The sequence below is a fragment of the Pholcus phalangioides genome, unplaced genomic scaffold (assembly GCF_987345545.1).
Source record: "Pholcus phalangioides strain wild (caught in Gottingen) unplaced genomic scaffold, Ppha-v1.0 ptg000001l_1, whole genome shotgun sequence".
Classification (NCBI taxonomy): domain Eukaryota; kingdom Metazoa; phylum Arthropoda; class Arachnida; order Araneae; family Pholcidae; genus Pholcus; species Pholcus phalangioides.
In genome coordinates, this window is record NW_028301594.1 from 25,875,126 (window position 1) to 25,896,310 (window position 21,185).

Genomic DNA, 21,185 nt, shown 5'->3' on the forward strand with positions numbered 1-21,185 from the left:
ATTCGTCCATTCACAAAGATATCCGGTGACGTCATATACAAAAAAAGGTCAGTTTTTCGCACCGAGGTTTTTTCGTGACCATGTTTTATCGGGACTTATGGCAAAGAAAGAGATCACACTGAGAAAGCGCCAATTTTTCGCCAACTATTTCCACCACACTTCTAGCAGGAAGTATTATATTTTGGCAATTTTAGGATAAATTGGTGATTATTTTGGCACTTTCCCGCATTCTTCATAAACCTAAATTATGTCTTGATGAAATATGGTCAGAAGATTCACACAAAAATTAAAAGCAAAAGACTCAAAATATTCTGATGTGTCGTATAAAAACGATCTTTTTGAAACATTATCTGTTCAAGTATTGTTTATTTTTAATTAGTAATCAAAATGTTTTTGCTCAAGTTCAAAAAAAAAGAGAGAGAGTTGTTTCTTTTTGTAAACATAGAAGTCAAAGCCGTCTTGTGTATTGTCTTTATTTGATAAGATCTTCATCACACCATCCGTGAAGATCTGTCGGTGTGCTATTTTTCCCAAAGACATGGAAACTTTGCAGTATCAGCCGCCCGCTTCTGCCGCAGACGAAGACGATCCCGAGACAATAGACGATCCCGTTGCTCCAAAAGCCGAACTCGATGGCGTCAATTACAACAGAGCCCTGATTATACAACCATCGGTGAGTTCCGGCGTCATCCCGAAACTCCACAACGTCGTGGCGACGGTGGACCTCAAGTGCCGCTTAGACCTAATGAAGATCGCTCTGAGAATGAGGACAGCCGAGTACAATCCGAAGAGATTCCACGCCGTCGTAGCGAGGATAAGGGAACCAAGGACGGCGGCGTTGATATTCCGCACGGGTAAAATTGTCGTCACGGGGGCCCACAACGAAAGTGCCTCCCACCTTGCCACCAGGAAGTTCGCCAGGATCTTGCAGAAGATCGGTTTCAACGTCCAGTTCGTCAATTTCACGATACAGAATATAGTAGCCAGCTGTGATGTCCGCTTCCCCATACAGCTGGAGCGTTTGTATTCGAATCAGGTGCAGTACGCTAATTACGAGCCCGAACTGTTTCCTGGTGTGATTTACAGGATGATCAGGCCACGAGCTGTGCTATTGATATTCGTCACCGGGAAGATTGTCATCACTGGCTGCAAGAGTCGGCTCGAGCTGAACGAAGCTTTTGATAACATCTATCCGATTTTACGTAACTTTAGAAAGCAATGAAAAGCTTTTCTCTGGTTTTCCGTGACATAACCATCAATGAAATGGCGAAGCGTCTTTGTTTTTAATTTCTGTTACCTTTTTCTTTTATTATTCAATATTAATTGTTATTACGAGTCTTGCATTATGTTAGAAATTTTATTATTTGGGTACAAAAATGTGTAATGTTTGCAATCAATCAGATATTTTTTTGAAATTAGAATGCTGATCAAATCGATTTAGTAAAATAATCGTGCACATTGACTTTTCCAGTCACGTTCTCGTAGCAGCAAAATGTTTTTGGGAAATGCTGTAGATGCATACATTGATCTGGACATTTTTATTCAGTTATATTTATTACTTATTTGAGAGCAGTGTTATCTTAACGCATGGGCTCACCCGGACACTCAAGAGAAAAAAAAAAATTAGATCTGGTTAAAATTTTCAAGAATTTGCTGGGTAAGCCTAAAAAATCACTTGGTCTCTGGTTTGGAAGTGGGGGGGGGGGGGGTTGAAGATCTGTGCTATAGGGAAATCCGGCACTGCATCCGCATTAAATACAAAAGTATTGATTCCCAATCAATTTCATGCTGTGAATTAGTTAACACATTATTCACATTTAACTGTATCCAATGTTATTACGAGCCTATTATTTATGTTAGAAATTCTACGCTATGTATACATAATGTATGTAATTTCTGTAGTCGATTATATTTTATGTCAAAAAATGTGGGAAATCGTCAGATGGCAAAATTTCCAGTAGGGGAGAAATAAAGGGCTACTGCAGGTTGCAGTAAATCAATATGTATTTCACAAATATATATTCAACATGAGACAAGTATGTGCCATGGTACTCTTCTGTTATAACCGTAGCACTTGACAACTATTTTTGTCTTATCAAATTTACTTTGGAATTTATGCTTCCTGTACAATGTTAAATATTTTCTTTAGTGTAATGTCTATAAATTTGCTTTGCTCTTTTATTTTTAAACAAACATAGCTGCCAACTTTTGAAAATGAAAATTCGGGAGATTTTCGCGCGCACCCGTATTTTATGCTAAAACCACTCCCTAATAAATACAATAGGGATTTTTCCAAATAAAATAGGGATTTTCCAAACATAAAAGTTGAAGCGTAGGGAATAAAATCCCTACTCAAAAACTGAAGTCAAATTAAAATAGGGATTTTACACACATGGAAGTTAAACCCTTGGGAATAAAATTCCTACGCAAAAAACAAGTGAAATTGGAGGCCAAAACTTCAATGATGTAAAAATAAATATTGTGTTCAATCAGAAACGCTGTGAACAAACATTCTGCGCGAATGACCCCAAAATCATCGGAAGATGAAGGAAAACACCGTCAATTTTTGAAGAACACTCACTTTTTGTGACACTTGCTTGATGTTTTTTTTTCACTTCACGACTGATGATGGCAGTCTTTCCATGACCGATGTTTATGTCCGTAACACAACTTGTACAAAAAGGAAAAGTCAGCCCTCTTCTGGAACGTTTGATGAAAGGAAATTCATCGGAATAAGTATCTTTAAAATTGATTAAATATGTTTTTGCTTATCATTATTCATGCTTTGTTATATCGCACGTACGTAACTTCAACAAAAGAAATTTTGACCACATGTGCATCACCATAATCTTCAATTATTATCCAGGACTATTGGCTGCTAAGCCATTGCCCTGCACGATAAGACAAACAACTTTCTTGTTACCATCAGAGGGTTTGTAAAACTTCCTTAAAAAGGGAATTTCCCCATTTACGACGTGTGACGTCATTTCGAAAGGGAAAAAAAAGAGGCTTCATGCCCCACAAGAAATTCCTTAGGGATTGTTTTCATAAGCGGGGATTTTTTTAATGAAGTAGGGAATTTTTAGGGACCATTAGGGATTTTTGTGATTTTCGTAAAAATTCGGGAGATTTAAGAACTTTTCGGGAGATCGAGCGATGAAGATAAAATTCGGGAGATTCCCGAAAAATTTGGGAGACTTGGCAGCTATGAACAAAGCATACAGAAGGAAACAAGCCAAAATGCGCCAATTTGGTGTAGAAAATGTGTGGTATGGTTATAACTGAAGAGTCCCTTTTATCTTAATTATTGTACTATAATCTATAAAGTATGCCAATTATCTTCATCCACGATTTCAGTAAAAAAAGCCTCATTGTTAAAAAACGGGAAATTTTTATTTTTTTAAAAAATCGACAGCCAAGAAGCTATAGGAATGTCCTGTAAAATTTCTAGTAGAATCTTCTTGAATGTAACAAAAAAAAATAATAATGTACATTTGGCCAGGATTACCCTATAAAAATTTCATAGAAGTTCTCTTATAAAACCTGGAAAATGCAACCAATAATCATGCCAGTTACATTCAAGTGAATGTAACCAATGGACTTATTGGTTGTTTTTTCCAGTTTTGTAAAATACCCTTTTATCAACTTTTATAGTGTGATCCTGGCCTTAGTTAAATTTATCACAGAACATCTGTAACAAGGTTTTAGCAAGTAAAGACGAAAAAGAAGATAATTTGCTAGATCTTCGAACAATAACTTATTATTGGATACTATATTAATAACAGATTTCTGGAAAATATATATTATTCAGAGATTGAAATTACTTTAAGTTGTTTGAGTTATAGTGGTTTGAATGTAATTATTAATTTATTTTTCAATCATGAAATATTTTTTTTAAAAAAATGTCAAGCTTATATATCTTGGATAAAAAACCACAAAGTATTCAGAAATTATTCTGATATTCGGCATGGTTTTAAGTATGAATTTTCTGATGTGGTTGTCACACCCCTTGATACAAAATATTCTTAGAGAAGATGTTTTTAATTTGGGAGAATCATGAAAACAAAATATTTCCCAGTTATAATGTCATCTAAAGCTGAAACAATTCGGATCAAATAACTATGTATTGATCAAAACTAATATGTGTGTAATTAAATTATATGGTAATATAATTATTTTAATTGATCCATATTGTTGAACAGAATCTATATCCAACAAATTTTCCGCATGGAACAAATGTTGTATTTCATTTGATCAAAACTTTAATTTTTTTTTTTTAATTCCTTGATAGGGAAAAGTCTTGTTTCAAAAAAAAAATTGGGATTATTTTTTTTTTTTCCTGTCAATTTTATGTTTGCTATATAATAAAGATGAGGATAAGTGTTCCTGTTGTTAAACAAAAAAGTTTCGGGCATTAAAATCTGTGCAAATTTACCCATGAGTCAAGTAGATTTTGTAGCATTCTTGTGATATGTATTTTCTTTCTTTCATCATGCATGTTGTTATTTATACATATTTTTTAAATAGCTGTTTATTCTTTTGCAGGTATTTTAATGGGCATTCTCTTTACACTTTTTGTTTTTCATTTTTGAAATTTAGCAGTTTTATTTTAATTCAAACACTTTTTTTAATTGCAATAAATACTCAGTTGGACTCCCCTGATTTCCTTGTTCTTAATTTATGTAGAATCTTTTATTCAATCTAAGGCTGGGATTATGCTATAAAAGTTTGATAAAAGATCTTTTATAAACCTAAAAAAAACCAATACATTTTCTTGAACATAGCTGATATGCTTATTGGTTACATGAAAAATGTAACGAATAAGCATATGATGTTTTATAAAAGAAATTTAATCAAACTTTTGTAGTGTAATTCCGGCCTTTGTTCTATTGATATTTAAGTGTTGATTTTAAGAAAAAAACGTTTCTGGTTTAAAAAAAAAAATAGATTGAAGATGATGACAATCGACAGGGCACGTTAGCCCAGGTCGATAAGATACTCGCCTAAAGTACCAAAGGATGTTTAGAGATGTCACGAGTTCGATACCCAAGTTCGAAAAATTGCTATCACAGGGTGTCCCACACCGAGAGGTCAGTGCACCAACCTGTCGGTGAGTATAAAAAAAAGGATGCCGTCGGCAATGAATTGTAGGTCCCGGTCTAATTAGCTCTCGTGTGCAGAAAATTACCGTGGTTCGACGAAAATGACATATGACACAAAAACGTTCTAATTAAAGTAGAAAATGTTAAAAAAGTAAATTTTCAAAAAAATTTGTAAATGCCCGTTTTGCGTGAAGCGATTCTGCTTGCTAAATAATTTGCTGTTAAGTATTTTTCTCACTGAGTTTTATTGACTTTTCACTATGTTTTTACTGAGTACTTTAAGTTAGAGAAGAAAATAATGCATAGTACTAGTGAAGTACGATGATTTCTGAACAGTTCTGTTGTTTGGAGATGAACTGAAACACACACTATTAGTTATTTTTAATTCCATCAGTTTCAGAAACTTAGCACAGTAGAACCTCTCGATAGCGGACACACTTGGGGCCGAATATTTTGCCCGCTAACGAGAAGTGTCCGTTAATGGACAGCAAAATACCATTGAAGATCATCAATGTAATAAAATACTGTCCGTTATGAGAAGTTCCACAGTATGTTGTTCAAAAACAAGTTCTTTCTCTCTCAAGAATGTTCAAACACTGATAAATATTAAAATAAATTAATTCTATTTCGGATAGATTCCAAATATATTTTGCCACCACAAAGGAAAGAGCTTGCTTGCTTTAAATGCTGTTATGAGCTATCATTTGCATTTCATTACGAGGACTAAAACTGTTCCTCTTCTTCCAATGCTGTCCAGAAAACCCCAAAGGTTATATACGTGCCTTTTCTAGAGATTATAGATTGTTCTCGAAATTTAACCATTTATTCTATTTTTTAAAAAAATATAGTGAGAGCTCTATAAGGGGTGGCCAAGGCAGCTGGCCCCCGGAAAAGTGAAAATACTGCGCATTAAATAAAATTTATCATTATTTGATAGAAACTTCATAATTGACAAACTACTCACATTCATTATTTCTAGTGTCAAAAATAATTTACCAAATTGAATTAATATAAAAATTATTCTTTCACCACACTGTCTTTTCGAACACACATATTGCGCAAAGATTGTAATGAGTTTTTTTTTTTTTCCGGCTACTCTTGGGGCGAATTCCCTGTTGTGGCCTCTGAATTTGTATCTGAATGATGTTCGGTCACTGGGACGATACCTTTCCTAAGTAGATGCCAACTCGCGGTGGCATATCGAAACTTCAACCAACTTGGCTACGCAAACATAATACAGCCAAATCTATTTTTCTCGAGAAATAAAAAAAAAAAAATCTCGCATTTTCTGTACTAAATCAATGCCTTTTCACTTCTCTATCTCGAAGACCAAGCGTAATGATAGCAAAAAGGAAACACGGAAATTCCTTTTCTTTCGCGTAAATCTAGCTTTTCTCCGGAGGCGAAAGAAACTAATAAGAAATGATTATTCGTATTATATAGTTCATTATGTTGGTGGATCTTGTTCATGGCTTGTGCAGCATGGCAAAAAGTCAGCCAACAGACAATTCAAAATTGTTTCAAGGAAGCTGCGGGTTGGAACCAATCATCTTAGCGATGAAGGATCAGATCCAGTGGTTCATTCGAATTTCAAAGATTTTCAGAACAATGTTGAAGATGAAATTTCAAAACATAGGGGCATGTACAAAAAACATTTGAAGCTATAAATTTCATTTTCCGATTTTGTGGAAATGAACAAGTTCACTACAAACTTACAGCACCTTGACTGATACCGAAATTATTGCTGAATGTATGGACGACTCGGGTGACGGAAATACAGCAGAACATTCTCTAGAGCAGTATTTCTCAACTGCCGGGCCCTAACATCAGTCAAACCAGGCCGTCATTGGGATTCACCATTTCATTTTTACCCATTTATTTCACATTAGTCGTGTGTATAACCGGGCCTTCCACTCGCACAAACGAAATCAACCGGACCCTGAATTTCCGAAGATTGAGAACTACTGCTCTAGAGAAATTGGAAAAAAAAGTAGCGATGACACATGCTGTAAAAACGCTGGGCCATTTTCTGGAGTAAACAGAAGATAGGGCTCGAAATATTTGCAACTCTTGCTAGTATAGATGAAATTGTGAAGGCTCAAAGAGCGAAAATATACATCAATCTAAGCTTACGAATTATTTTAAATGAGGTATGTAAGTAAAATTAAATGGAAAAAAAATCGAACATATTTTAGTGTATTTTCATATAGTGTGATTGAACATTGATTCACTCTCTTAATAATAATTTAGTAACATAATTTCACTATTATATAGTAAAATATTGTACGGTATTTTTAGTTTTTATCAATCAAATTTTACACCATTTTTGGCGTTATTTTTTCTTTTCTCACTAAAAACCTCTATTTCTCGAAAATTATTTTGGTCCCGCCAATTTCGAGATAGAGAAGTTTGATTATAATTCCAAAGGGCAAAAATGTGTCGTTCTTGATAGTGGGGATTGATATTTTCCTGCTGACCGAGGAAGCTTCACACCTGGACACGTTGATAATTTGTGCCGAATACAGAGACGCATTTATCTCTAAATTTTGACATGAAAGGTTACTAGCATTCTACGTTGCACCAGACTGGCACTTCTTCAATCTGATCACCGATGCTCTGGTTGAAGAAGGTAGATTACGTACTAGGAATGCGTGTATCGCAAATCTGTATGCTTCTATTTTTTGGATGTACATGTAAGGTGACAACTGGGGAAGGGCAAGGGGGATCTGCTGCCCGGATGCTGAAATAGGGAAGACGCTGAGTTGAGTTCAGTCCTCATCCGTTGAAAATATAACGGGAAGGGCGGAAGCTAAAATGTGGAAACTGACCCAAGCTGAATTGCTTCGAAATCAAGCATGAATGGAAAAAAACCTGATGAAATCTATAAACATACTCATTTTGACCAGCTTCGCAATTACATTAATTCGTTAACGCATCTAACTTCACGTCCCAGAAAAACATTTTTTAAATAAATACTTTCGAATTGTTAATGACGGCTGGATAAAATTCTCGAAAAGACTAAATTGGTCCGTTGCATTGGTATCCGAGCCGATAACCTTTGTGGCTCAGATTGGAACCCCACAAGAATTAATTCGTAAATCGCCATCTTAAAATGATTGAGATGATTAATCCTTGATGTACAATTAAAATATGTACACCATGATGGAATTAATTTCATCAATATTTTCATTCACGTTCGGCCCCCCAAAGATATAATCTAGATTTTATATGGCTAGCACGGAGTAGCTAAAACGTTTTTGCAGCCTATGATCTGTATTGAGACTCTGAAAAAATGAGTATCTTCTAATTTTTCAATCAACTAACATTAACTTGACAAGTAATTAAACAAAAGAAAACTTGAAAATGAATACTTTGTTATCCTAACTCCATCGTTAATGCGTACAAATACATGCATTATTTGTGTTTTTTTGGTGACCTCAATAAGCATTCATGAAGTGAAAATAACGATTTTTGCGATATCTTTGTACAGAAACTCTAAACCGGAGAAAAAATAATCATTATTTTTTCGGTCCCATATCTAGGGTGTTGATCCTCCTTACAGCTTTCAACATTTCCGGACTTCCGCTTGCTACCGGTGCTAGAGTCGATGTGAGACTTGTTTGTAGAGTGGTCAGATTCGACAGACTAGTATAAAATCTTTGCTTAACCCCCTTTCCTTTACTGAGCGAGTACTTTTCTGATCTGAATCCGAGTTTGATGGCTATCATTTTGATTATCTTTCTTTTCAAGGTGAAGAATAAGAAAATCAGCGCTCCCTGCAAACCGTTGAGAATTATGAACGGATACCAGAGAGCATCTATTCTCAGAGAGGCAGCGAGGAAACCGAAAGCCCAGGTTAGTCCGAACACCACGGCAAGTTTGACGTACAAGTAGTATCTCAGCTTGTTGCTGAAGTTGTTCATCGATTTCGCCTGTTTCGAAACCTTCCTTATATTGAACGCTGTCGCCGTAAAAAGTACGAGGTTCGCCAACAGCACCAAAGCAACGGGTGATGCGAAAAATACCAACAAGCCGAGTTTCTGATTAAACCAACACACCCCGATGGCGAATTTCGGCCTGTAAATACTGTTTTGAGAGGTGTGATCGGTGACAGTGGCACATAGAACAATCAAAAGAGCTAAAAGCCATGCATACAATGAATATCTGACGAAAATCTTCTTACTGGAAGAATTCGATCTGACTGTAGCTGCTGAGAAAGTGAGATGAATGTCGAGCGCCATGACGCTCATCCACAGGAATGAGGCGAGGTAACTATAATAGGTGATGACCGCCACAACATAACATAGCCAAAACACTTTCCGGCAATACTGGCCGAAAAGAAAAAGCAAATCACCGCACAGAAGAGACGCCGATAGTGACATGAGTACTTTTCCCGGCCTGTTTCTCAGTTTAGGCAATAGACTGTAGGTCAAGAGATGCAAGATTAGGCAGGTTACGGAAATGCTCAGGGTCAACTCTGAGAGCCATATTTGATGCTTTGAGAAAGACATGAATGGCAATTCATCTTCGCAAATGAGAATGTTGCGAGTAGAATTGGCAGTTATGTGGAGTTGGTACTGTTCTCTGGAATACGATTTCCCAGTATGATTGACGTACACACTTTCGTTCGCCGAGAAGATGAAGAGTTCTGGAGATAGAATCACTTTCCGACAAGTTAACGTTTTATTGTCGTTTCCGGTGGTATTGGCGTTTGATGTGGGTCGGCACGCACCGTCAACTTCCTCGTAGCCAACTCCACAAGTGACGTTTAGGCAAGTTTTCAGTAATGGGTCATAAATCTGTCCACGTTCTAGTTTGCAACCGCTGAGAGTTTGTCCTACCTGGTTATTGCTACTATCGTCAAAATTGAAATCGAAAAGTAATGGAAACCAGGATCCATCGTGAGGTTGAGGACTCAGCAACAAGTAAGATTTGTCGAAGCAGGTCGTTTGATTCGACTGCACGCCGTTGCAGAGGGCGCAATGGTAATTATTATAAACGTTCCTACCAACGATAGCGTAAACATAAGACGTGTAGGACGAGCATTTTCGGACAGTCAGTATATCAGTTCCCGGAGGACAGTTGTTTATGGACGGTTTGCAAAGCCTCGCTCCATATCTAGGTAGATCTGTCCATGCCGCTATGTCCTCTATAACCAATTCGCAGTTCACCACAGTATCGTCGGTAGAAACTTTCCACATTTTCTTCCTCGGGTCGTAATAAGTGAAATTGACTCCTTGTACAGCGATATCTCCGTCGAAACCATTGCAGTGGAGATGAGTCTTCCACTTGGCTAAGTGGACATCGGCGTTGCACATGGCACAGTACACGTTACGGTACATGATTCCGCTACTCATTCCATAAACGACTATATCCTGTAGATAGTTGAAATACCTACTCTGTTCATACAACTGAACTGACTCCATCTCACACAAAGTACGAACATTTCCTAGCGGATAATCTTCCGGGCACTTCTGGTGGACAAATATCCGAACGGGATGGCCGAATTCCGCAAGTTTTATTGGTCGACAACTCCACGGATAGATATCGTCCACACGTGCTGTAGTTGATGCATGTTCAGCGTCGATGCAGCAATCAAGGTACTTCACACAGTTTGAGTCGCAGAAGCAACGGCTCTCTTTCAGGTAAAAAGGCGCCATCGGTTGATGTCCGCCGCCGCCACTTCCGAATTCCGAACGGCATGACCCTAAAGTGAAGTTAACCTCCCGGCAAAATCCTTTCTCACGGAAGTCAGATTCTTCTTCTAATCTAAGCAACGAAGATGGAGCTTCAGCTGCAGTAGAGAGGCAAGGCCGTGAGACTGCGGTATCAGCTGACCTCCCATCTTCATCACAAGCGCTTGCAATCGGAAGAGCAATCACGATGACCACAGATAAAATCATGTCACAATTTATCCAATGGTTTGGGAATCGCATTCTGTTTACATGCTTTTTTGGTCAATTCATTATCTGCAATGATCTTTAACGGACTATCAAAGAAAATAGGAACGGTAGCGACGACGTATTTCTCTCGACGCCGTTCGCGAAGAGATTGCAGTGCTCCAGCATCTGATGCTTTATCCTCACCATATCACTATTATGTGTGGGAAGAGGAGCAAAAAGATTTTTAAAAGCCAGACATCGACGACTTTCAAGTTTTTAGTATAAACAAAGTAGAAGAGAAGGAGGTGCATATGGTTAGGGTCACTTGTCGTTAGTACCGAGAATAACACCAATGTGAATTTTTTTCCCTCTTCCTCAAAATGTTTAAAGCAAATAGAGCAATAAATATAAAATCTGTGCATCGGTTAAAACCGAAGAAAGAGAAGATGAAGTTAGGGAAAATGGTTTTAGCTGCAGATGTTGACTGACAGATGTGGAAATGTTTTAGGAAAAATCCCCATTCTCTTTTCTTTTTCAAATTGTAGCTATTTTCAAGGATAAGAACGAAATCGGATAGATAGCAGAAAATTACAATGCGTGCATAAAAACTTAATTAAAATTCTATTAGTTAATCACACAAATATTCTCCACAAACCCAAAATATTACGGCATAAAAGAAATGAGAACCGGTTCAAATTTTTGAGAATTCGCCAGGTAGGGCTTCAGGAAAATCACTTGTCCCGGGGGCCCATGATGCTCTTAAGACGGCATTGTCCAAATTATTTGCGTGCAATAATATTAATAAATTTACGTGTAATAAATATTGGAGTTATAATACTATAATTATGATTATATCGTTTGTTCAATTTTGAAGTAAAATTATAAGAACCAAATGAAAGAATAGAGAGTATAATTAAAAAGAAAGATGAGCCAAATATGATGAGGAAAAAGAAAAGAGCAATGCAACACATTTTCATGAAAACAATTTCAGGATAAGCTCTCTGAAAAAAAACTAACCAATATTTCATGAAATGATAAAATGAAAACACAAATGGATTTTTAAGAAAGCTAAGATATTTTATGCCGAGAGTATTCATGATGATTTTTGATGAATACTGTGCTAAAAAATAATAAACATCTTTACAGTTCATAACACAAATTTGAGTGATTAGGTAATACGAGAAAAGGTTTTTTAAGAAGTTATATTATTTTGGCTTTTTCATTCACATTAAAAAAAAACAATTCAATTCTACTAAAAAAAATAATAATGTAAAAGCCAGTGATTTTGTTAGAAAACTTACTTTAAGAACCACTTTTTTGGCAAGTAGTTCTTATTTGGGAGGGAGTTTCGGATTTGCTGACTTTTGATGACAAGGGGGGGGGGGGGGTTTGAAGGTTGCTTAAGTTATCAACCACTCCTGTTTTGAAGATATGAAATATTCTAAGCGGCTGACGAAATTTTGCTGACAGGGAACGGGGGGGGGGGGGGGGGTCAGAAATGACTGAAAATCTGCTTACGTAATACTTGAATGGCCCCTTACAAGAAAAGCACCAATGTGGTTAGACACAGAATGTTTTGCATTCTTCCGCAATGAGCTCTTAGCTGACTGAAAGTGTCCTGCAGCAAAAATTTCTATAAAAATGCTTTCTACACTTTTCTTAACCCTTTAAGCAGTTTTTAAAATTTTCCTTGTATGCATTATAACTACACATTTGAAATTGTGAAAACTTCCCGAATTGTCACCTATTTTAAAAAGAATTTTTTTTTTCAATTGCGAGCAGATAACTGCTTTTACCCTCAACAAGAAAGTTTACTCTGCCCATCGTTTTTATTTCCCTGACTGATACAGAAACACCGGTCGTGATTGTGGCTTTCTAGGAAGAGGAAATACTTCTGTGTTAGGAAAAAATGTTTTTGTATCATTTATACTGAGCGTACATTTCTTTCTATATTTTTCCCGCTGTTTCTTCTTATCTAATGTTGAACAAAAGCTGATTCCACCCACTGACAGTTGATAAGTTGGAGGGGTGATGGAAAACGTTTTATTATAAAAAAAAAGCTTCATGTTTTTAGAAGTTAAAATATATCAGGGTGGCAGAAATAAAGAAGTTTGACAAGAGATCTCAGGATTGCGCTGCTGAAAGAGTGCAAAAAATGCACCAACATTGACTGTTCTGCAACGTACATCATAGTTTTTGGCATATTCTGCTTCACAGAACATGGTGAATCTGACACATTCTCAGATAGAAATCAGTAATATGTCAATTATTGAAAGCAACTCATATGCAATATTTAATATACAAATACCTCCATTGGACCATGTGGATATCGACCTCAGAGTAGAATGACAGATAACCATGTTAAGCCAAAAAAAAAAAGTATAAGAATCAGTTGGTTAACAGGGCAATCGCGGACAAGCTTTTTTTAAATCCCCATGATTTAGAACATTTTTGGCATGGCAATTTATGCTTGTGACATAGCAATCTTTCTTTAGCAGTTGAAATGATTCTACAAGATTTGGCTGAATTTTTTTCATTGACAACTGGCAGTCATTCCAATATCCAACCAGTACCAAAATACAATGAATTTGTATCATTATGTAGATAGAAGTCCTGGAAACATTTTTAGAAAAATTAATACCAAATCAAAAAATTCACATAAAAATATGTGCACACGGTTTGCAATAAAATACTTTATCATGGTCTAGAGTTTTTATTCATAAGTTGAAATAAAAGTTCAAATTTAACTCGCAGGTGGTGCGGCTGCAAAACAAAAAACTTAACACAAAACATAAAATGCAACACAAACAGCGCATAATTGATATTTATGACAATTTGCGTTTCATTAAACTATCACATTTCGATATGAGCGCCCTTTCTGGCTTGGGGTAAATCTAAATGTGTGAAAGGGTTCTAATATTCAGAAATGTGATAGTTTTATGTGATGCAAATTGTCATAAACACTAATCATGCATTGTTTATGTTGTATTTTATGTATGTGTCGAGTTTTTAATTTCACAGAGTCACCCACAAGTGAAATTTAAACTTTTTTAATTTATCAAAAATACTCTGAGTCATGATAATATAATAAGTATTATGCAAACCACACCTTTTCATGCCAATTGGTTGATTCGATATTAATTTTTTAAATGTGTCCAGAACTTCCTTGTCTACTCTGTATATTAACACCACGAAAGTGCATAAGAGCCAGAGAGTAATACGATGTGACACTTTGGCTCATATAATGACATTAGTAATATCTCTCATTACAGTAAAACCCTCTCTTTGCAGACACTGGCGGGGGACAAAAAAATTTGTACGCGAAAAAATAGAGATGATAGTTAATCAGGGTTTTGCAATGCATACTTTTATTATACAAGGGGAAATAATTATTTGGCCGTGAAAGAGGAGGTGTTCGTTAAGAGGGGTTTTACTGTATACAAGTAATCATTGTTATAGAGCAGTGTTTCTCAAAGTAAGCATCACAGCTCTTAGGGGTGTCCTCCAATCTTTGTCAATGATACTATAGGATGATTACTTATTCAGTGTTTTGAAGTGGTAGTTTTGTTTTTAGACAATTCTGGCGGCAAATGTTTAAGAACCACTGTTATATAAAAGTTAATCATTGCACAGGATTTTCATTGTATATAAATAATGAGTGTGATAAGCATTCAAAATGATTCATTAGATGATGTGGCAATGGAAAAAAGTTCTATTGACATTTCAATGAAAAATTACTGCACTATGTACTGGTACACAGATATTAATGATTTCATGCTTCTCTTTTCGAGTTTGATCAAACAGTCACACATAAATATAATTGTTAGCCTATGATTCAACTTCAAGAGACGGATAGCTCTTCCATCGAAGAGTAGATCGCTTGAAGCTCTCGTAACAGCAATTTCGCTTTATTCATCGGGATGGAAAAACAGTGGTTCGTCGTTTCGTCAGAAATGCGATCCTTGACTTGCAGACCCAGTGTAACAGAGGAATCGTCAACGGCTTCCTTGAGGCTCGAGGACACGATGAAATCGGTGCGCCACGAAACCTTTTTCAGTTCCGTAGCTCTCATGCTGTCTTGCTTCAGCTTCGCTTGCAGGAGCTGGACTTTGTCCGAGAACACTCGGCACAGGGAGGCGGACGACTCCTTGGGCAACCCGAGCTGCTGCAGCTCGTTGGACAGCGATTCTTCTTCGACGCCGTGCTTGGCGGCGCTCGTCAGTATGTACGTGAGGGCGGCGACGCACGCTTTGACGTCGTTGAGGTCGTATTTGGCGTCGGACGTCAACTTCTCGACCTTCGCGAAGTCTATAGGAGAAACTCCGAGCATGTTGTTGACCACTTGAACGCAAAGCATCTTCATTCTGACCGATGTTATCTTTGAAAGGGTCGCTATCTCCGCGAGCAGCCAGTCCGGACAGTCTAATTCACCACAGAAACGGAACTTCATCTTGAATCAATCGAAAAAGAGGAACTTCCGGGCGACCGAAACCTAGTGAAAACGTCGACTTGCGTATGTAAATAAACAATGAACGCCCAAATCGAACGTGATGCCACTGGATTTGCAGAAAAATTCAGTTTCTATGATAATATTTCATATAACTGTGAAACGCTGATTTCATTTATGGCACAACTGGGCCTCCGCATCTTAATCACATTTTGCTGTCAAAAATTGTATTTGGTGCTGATTTTTGACATTTGAAGAAATAAAATAAGAAATAAAAATAAAAAAATTTAAAAGTTTTTGAAAATTCAGATTTTTTAAGCTACTAGATTCAAAGGTACCAGTAAATTATGAATTCAATATGGTCACAATAATATTACGTGGCAACTATAGCATAGAATTTAGACTGATGCTGTCATCTATTAAATAATAATGAAACTAGGGTTACCAGGTTAAATATCTGAGAAAAGAGGGCGCCTGCGCGCCATACTTCAGTGACGTCACTTATCATAATTTTCACAATAGATGGCGCCACTATTTTAACAAATTAAATCTCCCCCCCCCCCCCACAACAATAATTTTTTAATAGTTTTTCAGAACTGCTAAAAAAAGCAAAAAAATTTTGATTATTTCGACTGTTATTGATGAAGGCGTGCAGGAAAAAACAAAAAAAATATCGATGAAGAAATGTATGTTTCAAAGTGGGAAAAAAATTTCCTCAGGAAAAAGAATAAAAATAATTCCGGAAACATGAAAAGGACGACAAAAGGGTGAATTTTCCGAAACGTAGGAGGACGCTTTAAATCACATCAAAAAAGGAGGACGGTTGGAAACTCTAATGTAATATTATAGTGAATTACATAAAAGAAAGAGCCTAAAACTACGCTCTTTCAGCCATCATACTCCCACACGGATTCATTGTGCCGTGTGGCCATCACAGCCACACGAAGAAAAGCAATAAACCAATGTTTCATAAATCAATAAATCAACATTTGGAAGCCAGTGACCAGGTAAATTTATTTTGTGTAAGTGAAAGGCCCGGTCATAAGTACATAACGAAAAATCCATGGGAAAAATGAAACTGTGAATCACTCACAGCCCGATGTGACTAATGTTAGGGCGTGGGGCTGGAACACGGCCCGGCGGTTGAGGAAACACTGCAATAAATGATGAAATTCTTACAAACACACGCAAAATTTCTTATTTAATTCTGGGGTTCACTCTGGTCGCATAACATAAAATAATAGTGGTTTCTAGTGTTAGACCACCATTCATAATTTGCAGGTCTTTCTAGATTCGTAGTGCCTCGTGTGATTTAATGATCATTCACTACTTGATTACGATAAAACCAATTAAAAATGTCACTGTAGATTTATGAATTTTCTAGAGAAATAATCAAGTATAGTATATCCCCTAAATGAGGAAATACAGTTGCAACTGATGCCATGATTGGAGAATTTTAGGCTGTTTTTGGCTGCAGTAAATGAATTAATTTTGCTCGCATGAATGACCACATCTTCGGGAGTTGTGATCAGGTGTTGAGTTTGCTCCCATGTGGTGCCACCACTGCCAAGAGGGTAATTTTTCATTGCCACTAGAATATTAGTTGAAACATTTGCTATGGTTTTCACTTTTCTTTGCCAAAAAAAAGTGCAATATAAATACCCATTTATTACTACCCTTGACTTTTACTTCTTTCAAACAGAACAAAGCCTAGGCTATATTAGATAACTACCCTTGACTGTTTTTTTCCCCTAAGGGACCATTCAAGTATTTTTAGCTATTTTTAACCCCCCCCCCCCCCCCCCCGCTAGCAGAATTTCGCCAGCTCTGCTCCCTACCTCCTAACGCAACGCATATTGGGATCATAGACGTACGTGTGCAGACAATCAAAAATGTATTTTTGCTGCAAAACAATTTTGAAAAAAACTTAAAATTTCGAAAGAAAATACCTTTATATGTTGTTATAATCAATTTCTGTTAATTTCAATGCTATTTAAAGGTTAAGAACTAAAGAAATTTCTTAAAAAAAAAAAAAATTCGATGCGTCCTACCCTCTAAGCCATACATGTTAAACCCATTACCCACGGACCAAATGTAGCCCACCACTTCAAACCTAATTTTGTAAAAATGAACTGAGCGGCATATTTACAGATCGCTCAATCGTTCTGTGGCACAAATCCAAATTATTTAAGCGGCCCGTGGCACATTTTGAGATCACTTAAGTGATCCGTGACACAGCTCTAGAACAATTAAGAGATCCATTGAATGACATATGGCACAGTTTTAGAGCACTTAAGAGGCCGCACTCATGTTACCCGCGGCACATTCCCAGATTACTTAAGTGATCAAGGGCATAATCACGGATCACTTGAATGAAGCGCGGTATAGTTAAAGAGCACTTAAGCGACCCACAAAACATTTCTTGAGCACTTTAGTGTCCCGGACACATTCCCACTTGAAGAATTCGCGGAACATTTAGAGATCACTTAAGTAGCTCTATAGAGACTTATGAATAGGCAGAATGTTAGTTCAGGTGTCTACAAACTAGGGGGTTTTCTCGTTTTTGGCTCACCCAGTAAGATGTCATTAGGGGCCGTTCAAGTATTACGTAAGCAAATTTTTAGCCATTTTTGACCCCCCCCCCCTTGTCAGCAAAATTTCTGACTACTCAAACATCACTGCCCTACCTCCTAACGCATATTGGTGGGATTAGAAGCGTACGCGCGGGGCATAGGGAGCTCGTGCGCCCTCCCCCCCCCCCCACCACCAGACGAAAGAAAATACCTTTATATGTTATTATAACCGATTTCTGTTAATTTCAATGCTATTTGAAGGGTGAGAACTCGAAATTTCTCTTTAAGAAATTCATTACGACTCACTCTTTTAGCCACATATGGTAAACCCTTGACCCGCAGACCAAATGTGACCCTGAAGGCTATCTGATGTGGCTTGCTCCCTCAAACCTAGTTTTGTAAAAATGAACCAAGCGGCACATTTACAAATCGCTTAAATGACCCGTGGAACAATTCCAGAGCATTTAAGTGACCCGTGGAACAATTCCAGAGCATTTAAGTGACCCGTGGTACATTTTGAGATCACTGAAATAGGCCTCAAAGATCACTTTCACATTCAAGGATCTCCTAAGTAACCCGCGATACAGTTACAGAACACTTGAACGATCCGTGGCACATTTAGAGATCCCATGTGGCACAGTTTGAGAGCACTTAAGCGGCCCTCAGTGCGGTTCTACATATCCATCAAGTTACCCGCGGAACATTCCCAGATTACTTAAGTGATTCGTGGCATAATTATACGGATCACTTGAGTGAGGTGTGGCACGGTTCCAGAGCACTTAAGCGGCCCAGAAACATTTCCAGAGCACTTGAAGGATCTGTGAAACATTTAGAGATCATTAAGTGGCTCCTGTAGCGGTACTTATCAATATAGAATGCAACTTCAGGTCAGGGCCACAATTTAGGGGGGGGGGGGGGAAGCAGGTGGCTCTCGTGCCCCGGACGCCAGACACAAGGGGGCGCAAATTTCATTTTGAAACCTCTCCTTCAACATTACAAGGGAGCGTCAAAATGCGCACTGACCCCGGGTGACCAAGCATCCAGTTGCGGCCCTGGTTCAGGTGCCCAATAACTATCGAAAGGTTTTGTTTTTTTTTCGTTTTTGGCGCACCGAATAAGATGCCATTAAGAATATTTCATATCTTAATAAAGGGTGGGTTGATGACGTAAGCATCATCCAAAGCCCCCTCCCCCACTTGTCACCAAAAATTGGAAATCCCCTTCCCCCGTCGATGGTGACGTAATACTTGAATGCCCCCCCCCCCAAGAATATTTCCTATTTTTATAAAGGGTGATTGATGACGTAAGGATCATTCCACACCACCTCCCTTGTTATCGAAAGTCAGCAAACCCCGCTGAGCTATAAAGGAAAGTACGAAAGACTGGATAACCAAGCAGAGTTCGAGATGTAGGTCGGAAAAATAATTCACATTCCTCAGTGGGGAATCGAACCACCAATCTCTCACTGTCCGGGCGAGTGCTCTAACCATTGAACTACACAGGACAGACATTTTCCTTCCTTAGAGCATATGCTAAACGGGACTGTGCATGGACAGCCTCCGAGCTCTGTGCCCGAGTGACATGGTGGTAAGATGCTCGTCTACCATTGTGAAGATTGCTGTCAGGGTCTCGGGTTCGAACCCAAGGGAGGATATAGATAAGATATTTCCCGTAATGAACTCGAGGCGACCACCGATAGACAGCGCCTTCACTTCCAACTCATCTCACTAATGGCAGTAAATTGCAATATATGGCCAGAGTTGGTGAAGTAGCCTCCTAGCTCAGCTAATAGCTCTTACGACGTTAGCCCCCAGATGGCGACATATAGAAAGGTTTCCTTATATTACTGAACTATGGAAGAAGACACTTTATAACACAACGACCGCCATTGAATTCACAGCATACATTTCCATTAGTGATGCAAATTGTGATTTGGTTTTTAATTGAACTGGTTAATAATGACACAAAAAAAGAAAACATTTTTTCTCGCAATACACATCGATTTCGAACATATAGTGGAACCAGTGTAATGTCCTTTAATAATCTCAGATGTCCAATTCACCAATGAGCTTTAAGTAGTTTCGAAACATTTTCCAGAAATCGAATATGATTGGCATACAGCTTCAGCTCGCGGTCGAGATCAACCCACATGACTTGAGCAGCGTCGTCCCCAGCATTCAGCGGAAGCCTGCCGACGGTGTCCCCGCAACCATCGTGGAAACTTGATGCCACCGTCTCCATCCAAGCGTTGTCCGTGTTTCTTGGATCATCGACGTACCCTTTGTACACAATTTCGGGACTTTTGAAGAAATCAGACACCGAGGACTCCAATTCTTCCCTCTCGCCGCTCGACAGAGACAAGCTGTTGAGCGCTTCTTCGCAAAACTCTCTGAGGAGGGTTTTTGTCACCATCTCGCCAGGATCTATCATGCCGCCGGGAATGGCCCACTGCCCGCAATCTTGCCTCTTTATGGCAACGAACTGAAGTACGGGCAGTTTGGTTGACTCGCTGATGACCGTAAAACCGTCGACGGGATCGCGTTTCCAGCGGGTCACGATCGGGTCCGCGGCGTGGTTCGGACCCCAGCGTCCGAGTCTACCTCGACCGCATAAGCCGGTTCTGCCGACTGGATTTCGTGGGCGGCCCGATACAATCTCGTATCTACCAGTGTGACTCACTCGATCCACGTTGCCGTCGAGGGAATTCCAGTTAGGGTGAAACCCCTGAGAACCTATTTCGAGATCAGCCCAAGGCTTAGAGCTTAGGTTTCTCATGTTGAAGTTTGGCGGATCATACTCGGGAAAACCAACTGACCAAGAAACTTTACTGTCCGGAACATGAAACCTATTCATTGATTCCGTCCCACACACGTATAAGTTATTGCGGCAAACACTATGGTAGCTCATTTCCAGACAACCGGGTGATTTTGCAAGTACCAACGACTTTCTTTGAGGCTTCGATACCAACGCTTCAAAACACGTAATTAAAACTAATCTGTATCTTAAGCACATAACCTGTTTGTTGGTAAACAAATATTTCTCAACAATATTATACAGGGATGTGTCTTTTTTTTTATAGACGTGATGAACAGAAAAATAATGACCATATACTGATCCATACATTCCGGGACATATTTTTCTTCCGCAATATTCGGCTTACTCATCATTTCAATGAAAATGT

The 21,185-nt window shown here is 38.2% G+C and overlaps 4 protein-coding genes across 4 annotated transcripts; 1 reads left to right on the top strand and 3 right to left on the bottom strand.

Moving 5' to 3' along the window:
- Positions 1–435: 435 nt before the first annotated feature.
- LOC149090198 (TATA-box-binding protein-like) lies at positions 436–4,662 on the top strand. The gene has a single exon (XM_089232663.1). The coding sequence runs from the start codon at positions 539–541 to the stop codon at positions 1,220–1,222; it is 684 nt and encodes a 227-aa protein (XP_089088789.1). The 5' UTR covers positions 436–538; the 3' UTR covers positions 1,223–4,662.
- A 3,797-nt stretch (positions 4,663–8,459) lies between these two features.
- Positions 8,460–11,195, bottom strand: LOC149090199 (uncharacterized). The gene has a single exon (XM_089232677.1). The coding sequence runs from the start codon at positions 11,036–11,038 to the stop codon at positions 8,621–8,623; it is 2,418 nt and encodes an 805-aa protein (XP_089088803.1). The 5' UTR covers positions 11,039–11,195; the 3' UTR covers positions 8,460–8,620.
- Positions 11,196–14,560: 3,365 nt separating this feature from the next.
- On the bottom strand, positions 14,561–15,521 carry LOC149090200 (COMM domain-containing protein 4). Its single transcript, XM_089232691.1, has one exon. The coding sequence runs from the start codon at positions 15,432–15,434 to the stop codon at positions 14,826–14,828; it is 609 nt and encodes a 202-aa protein (XP_089088817.1). The 5' UTR covers positions 15,435–15,521; the 3' UTR covers positions 14,561–14,825.
- Positions 15,522–19,916: 4,395 nt separating this feature from the next.
- Positions 19,917–21,033, bottom strand: LOC149090201 (ADP-ribose pyrophosphatase). Its single transcript, XM_089235814.1, has one exon. The coding sequence runs from the start codon at positions 21,014–21,016 to the stop codon at positions 20,063–20,065; it is 954 nt and encodes a 317-aa protein (XP_089091940.1). The 5' UTR covers positions 21,017–21,033; the 3' UTR covers positions 19,917–20,062.
- Positions 21,034–21,185: the final 152 nt, after the last annotated feature.

Bases quoted from the DNA above. Each gene is read 5' to 3' on its own strand.
- LOC149090198 (XM_089232663.1), top strand. From the start codon at position 539: ATGGAAACTTTGCAGTATCAGCCGCCCGCTTCTGCCGCAGACGAAGAC.
- LOC149090199 (XM_089232677.1), bottom strand. From the start codon at position 11,038: ATGCGATTCCCAAACCATTGGATAAATTGTGACATGATTTTATCTGTG.
- LOC149090200 (XM_089232691.1), bottom strand. From the start codon at position 15,434: ATGAAGTTCCGTTTCTGTGGTGAATTAGACTGTCCGGACTGGCTGCTC.
- LOC149090201 (XM_089235814.1), bottom strand. From the start codon at position 21,016: ATGTGCTTAAGATACAGATTAGTTTTAATTACGTGTTTTGAAGCGTTG.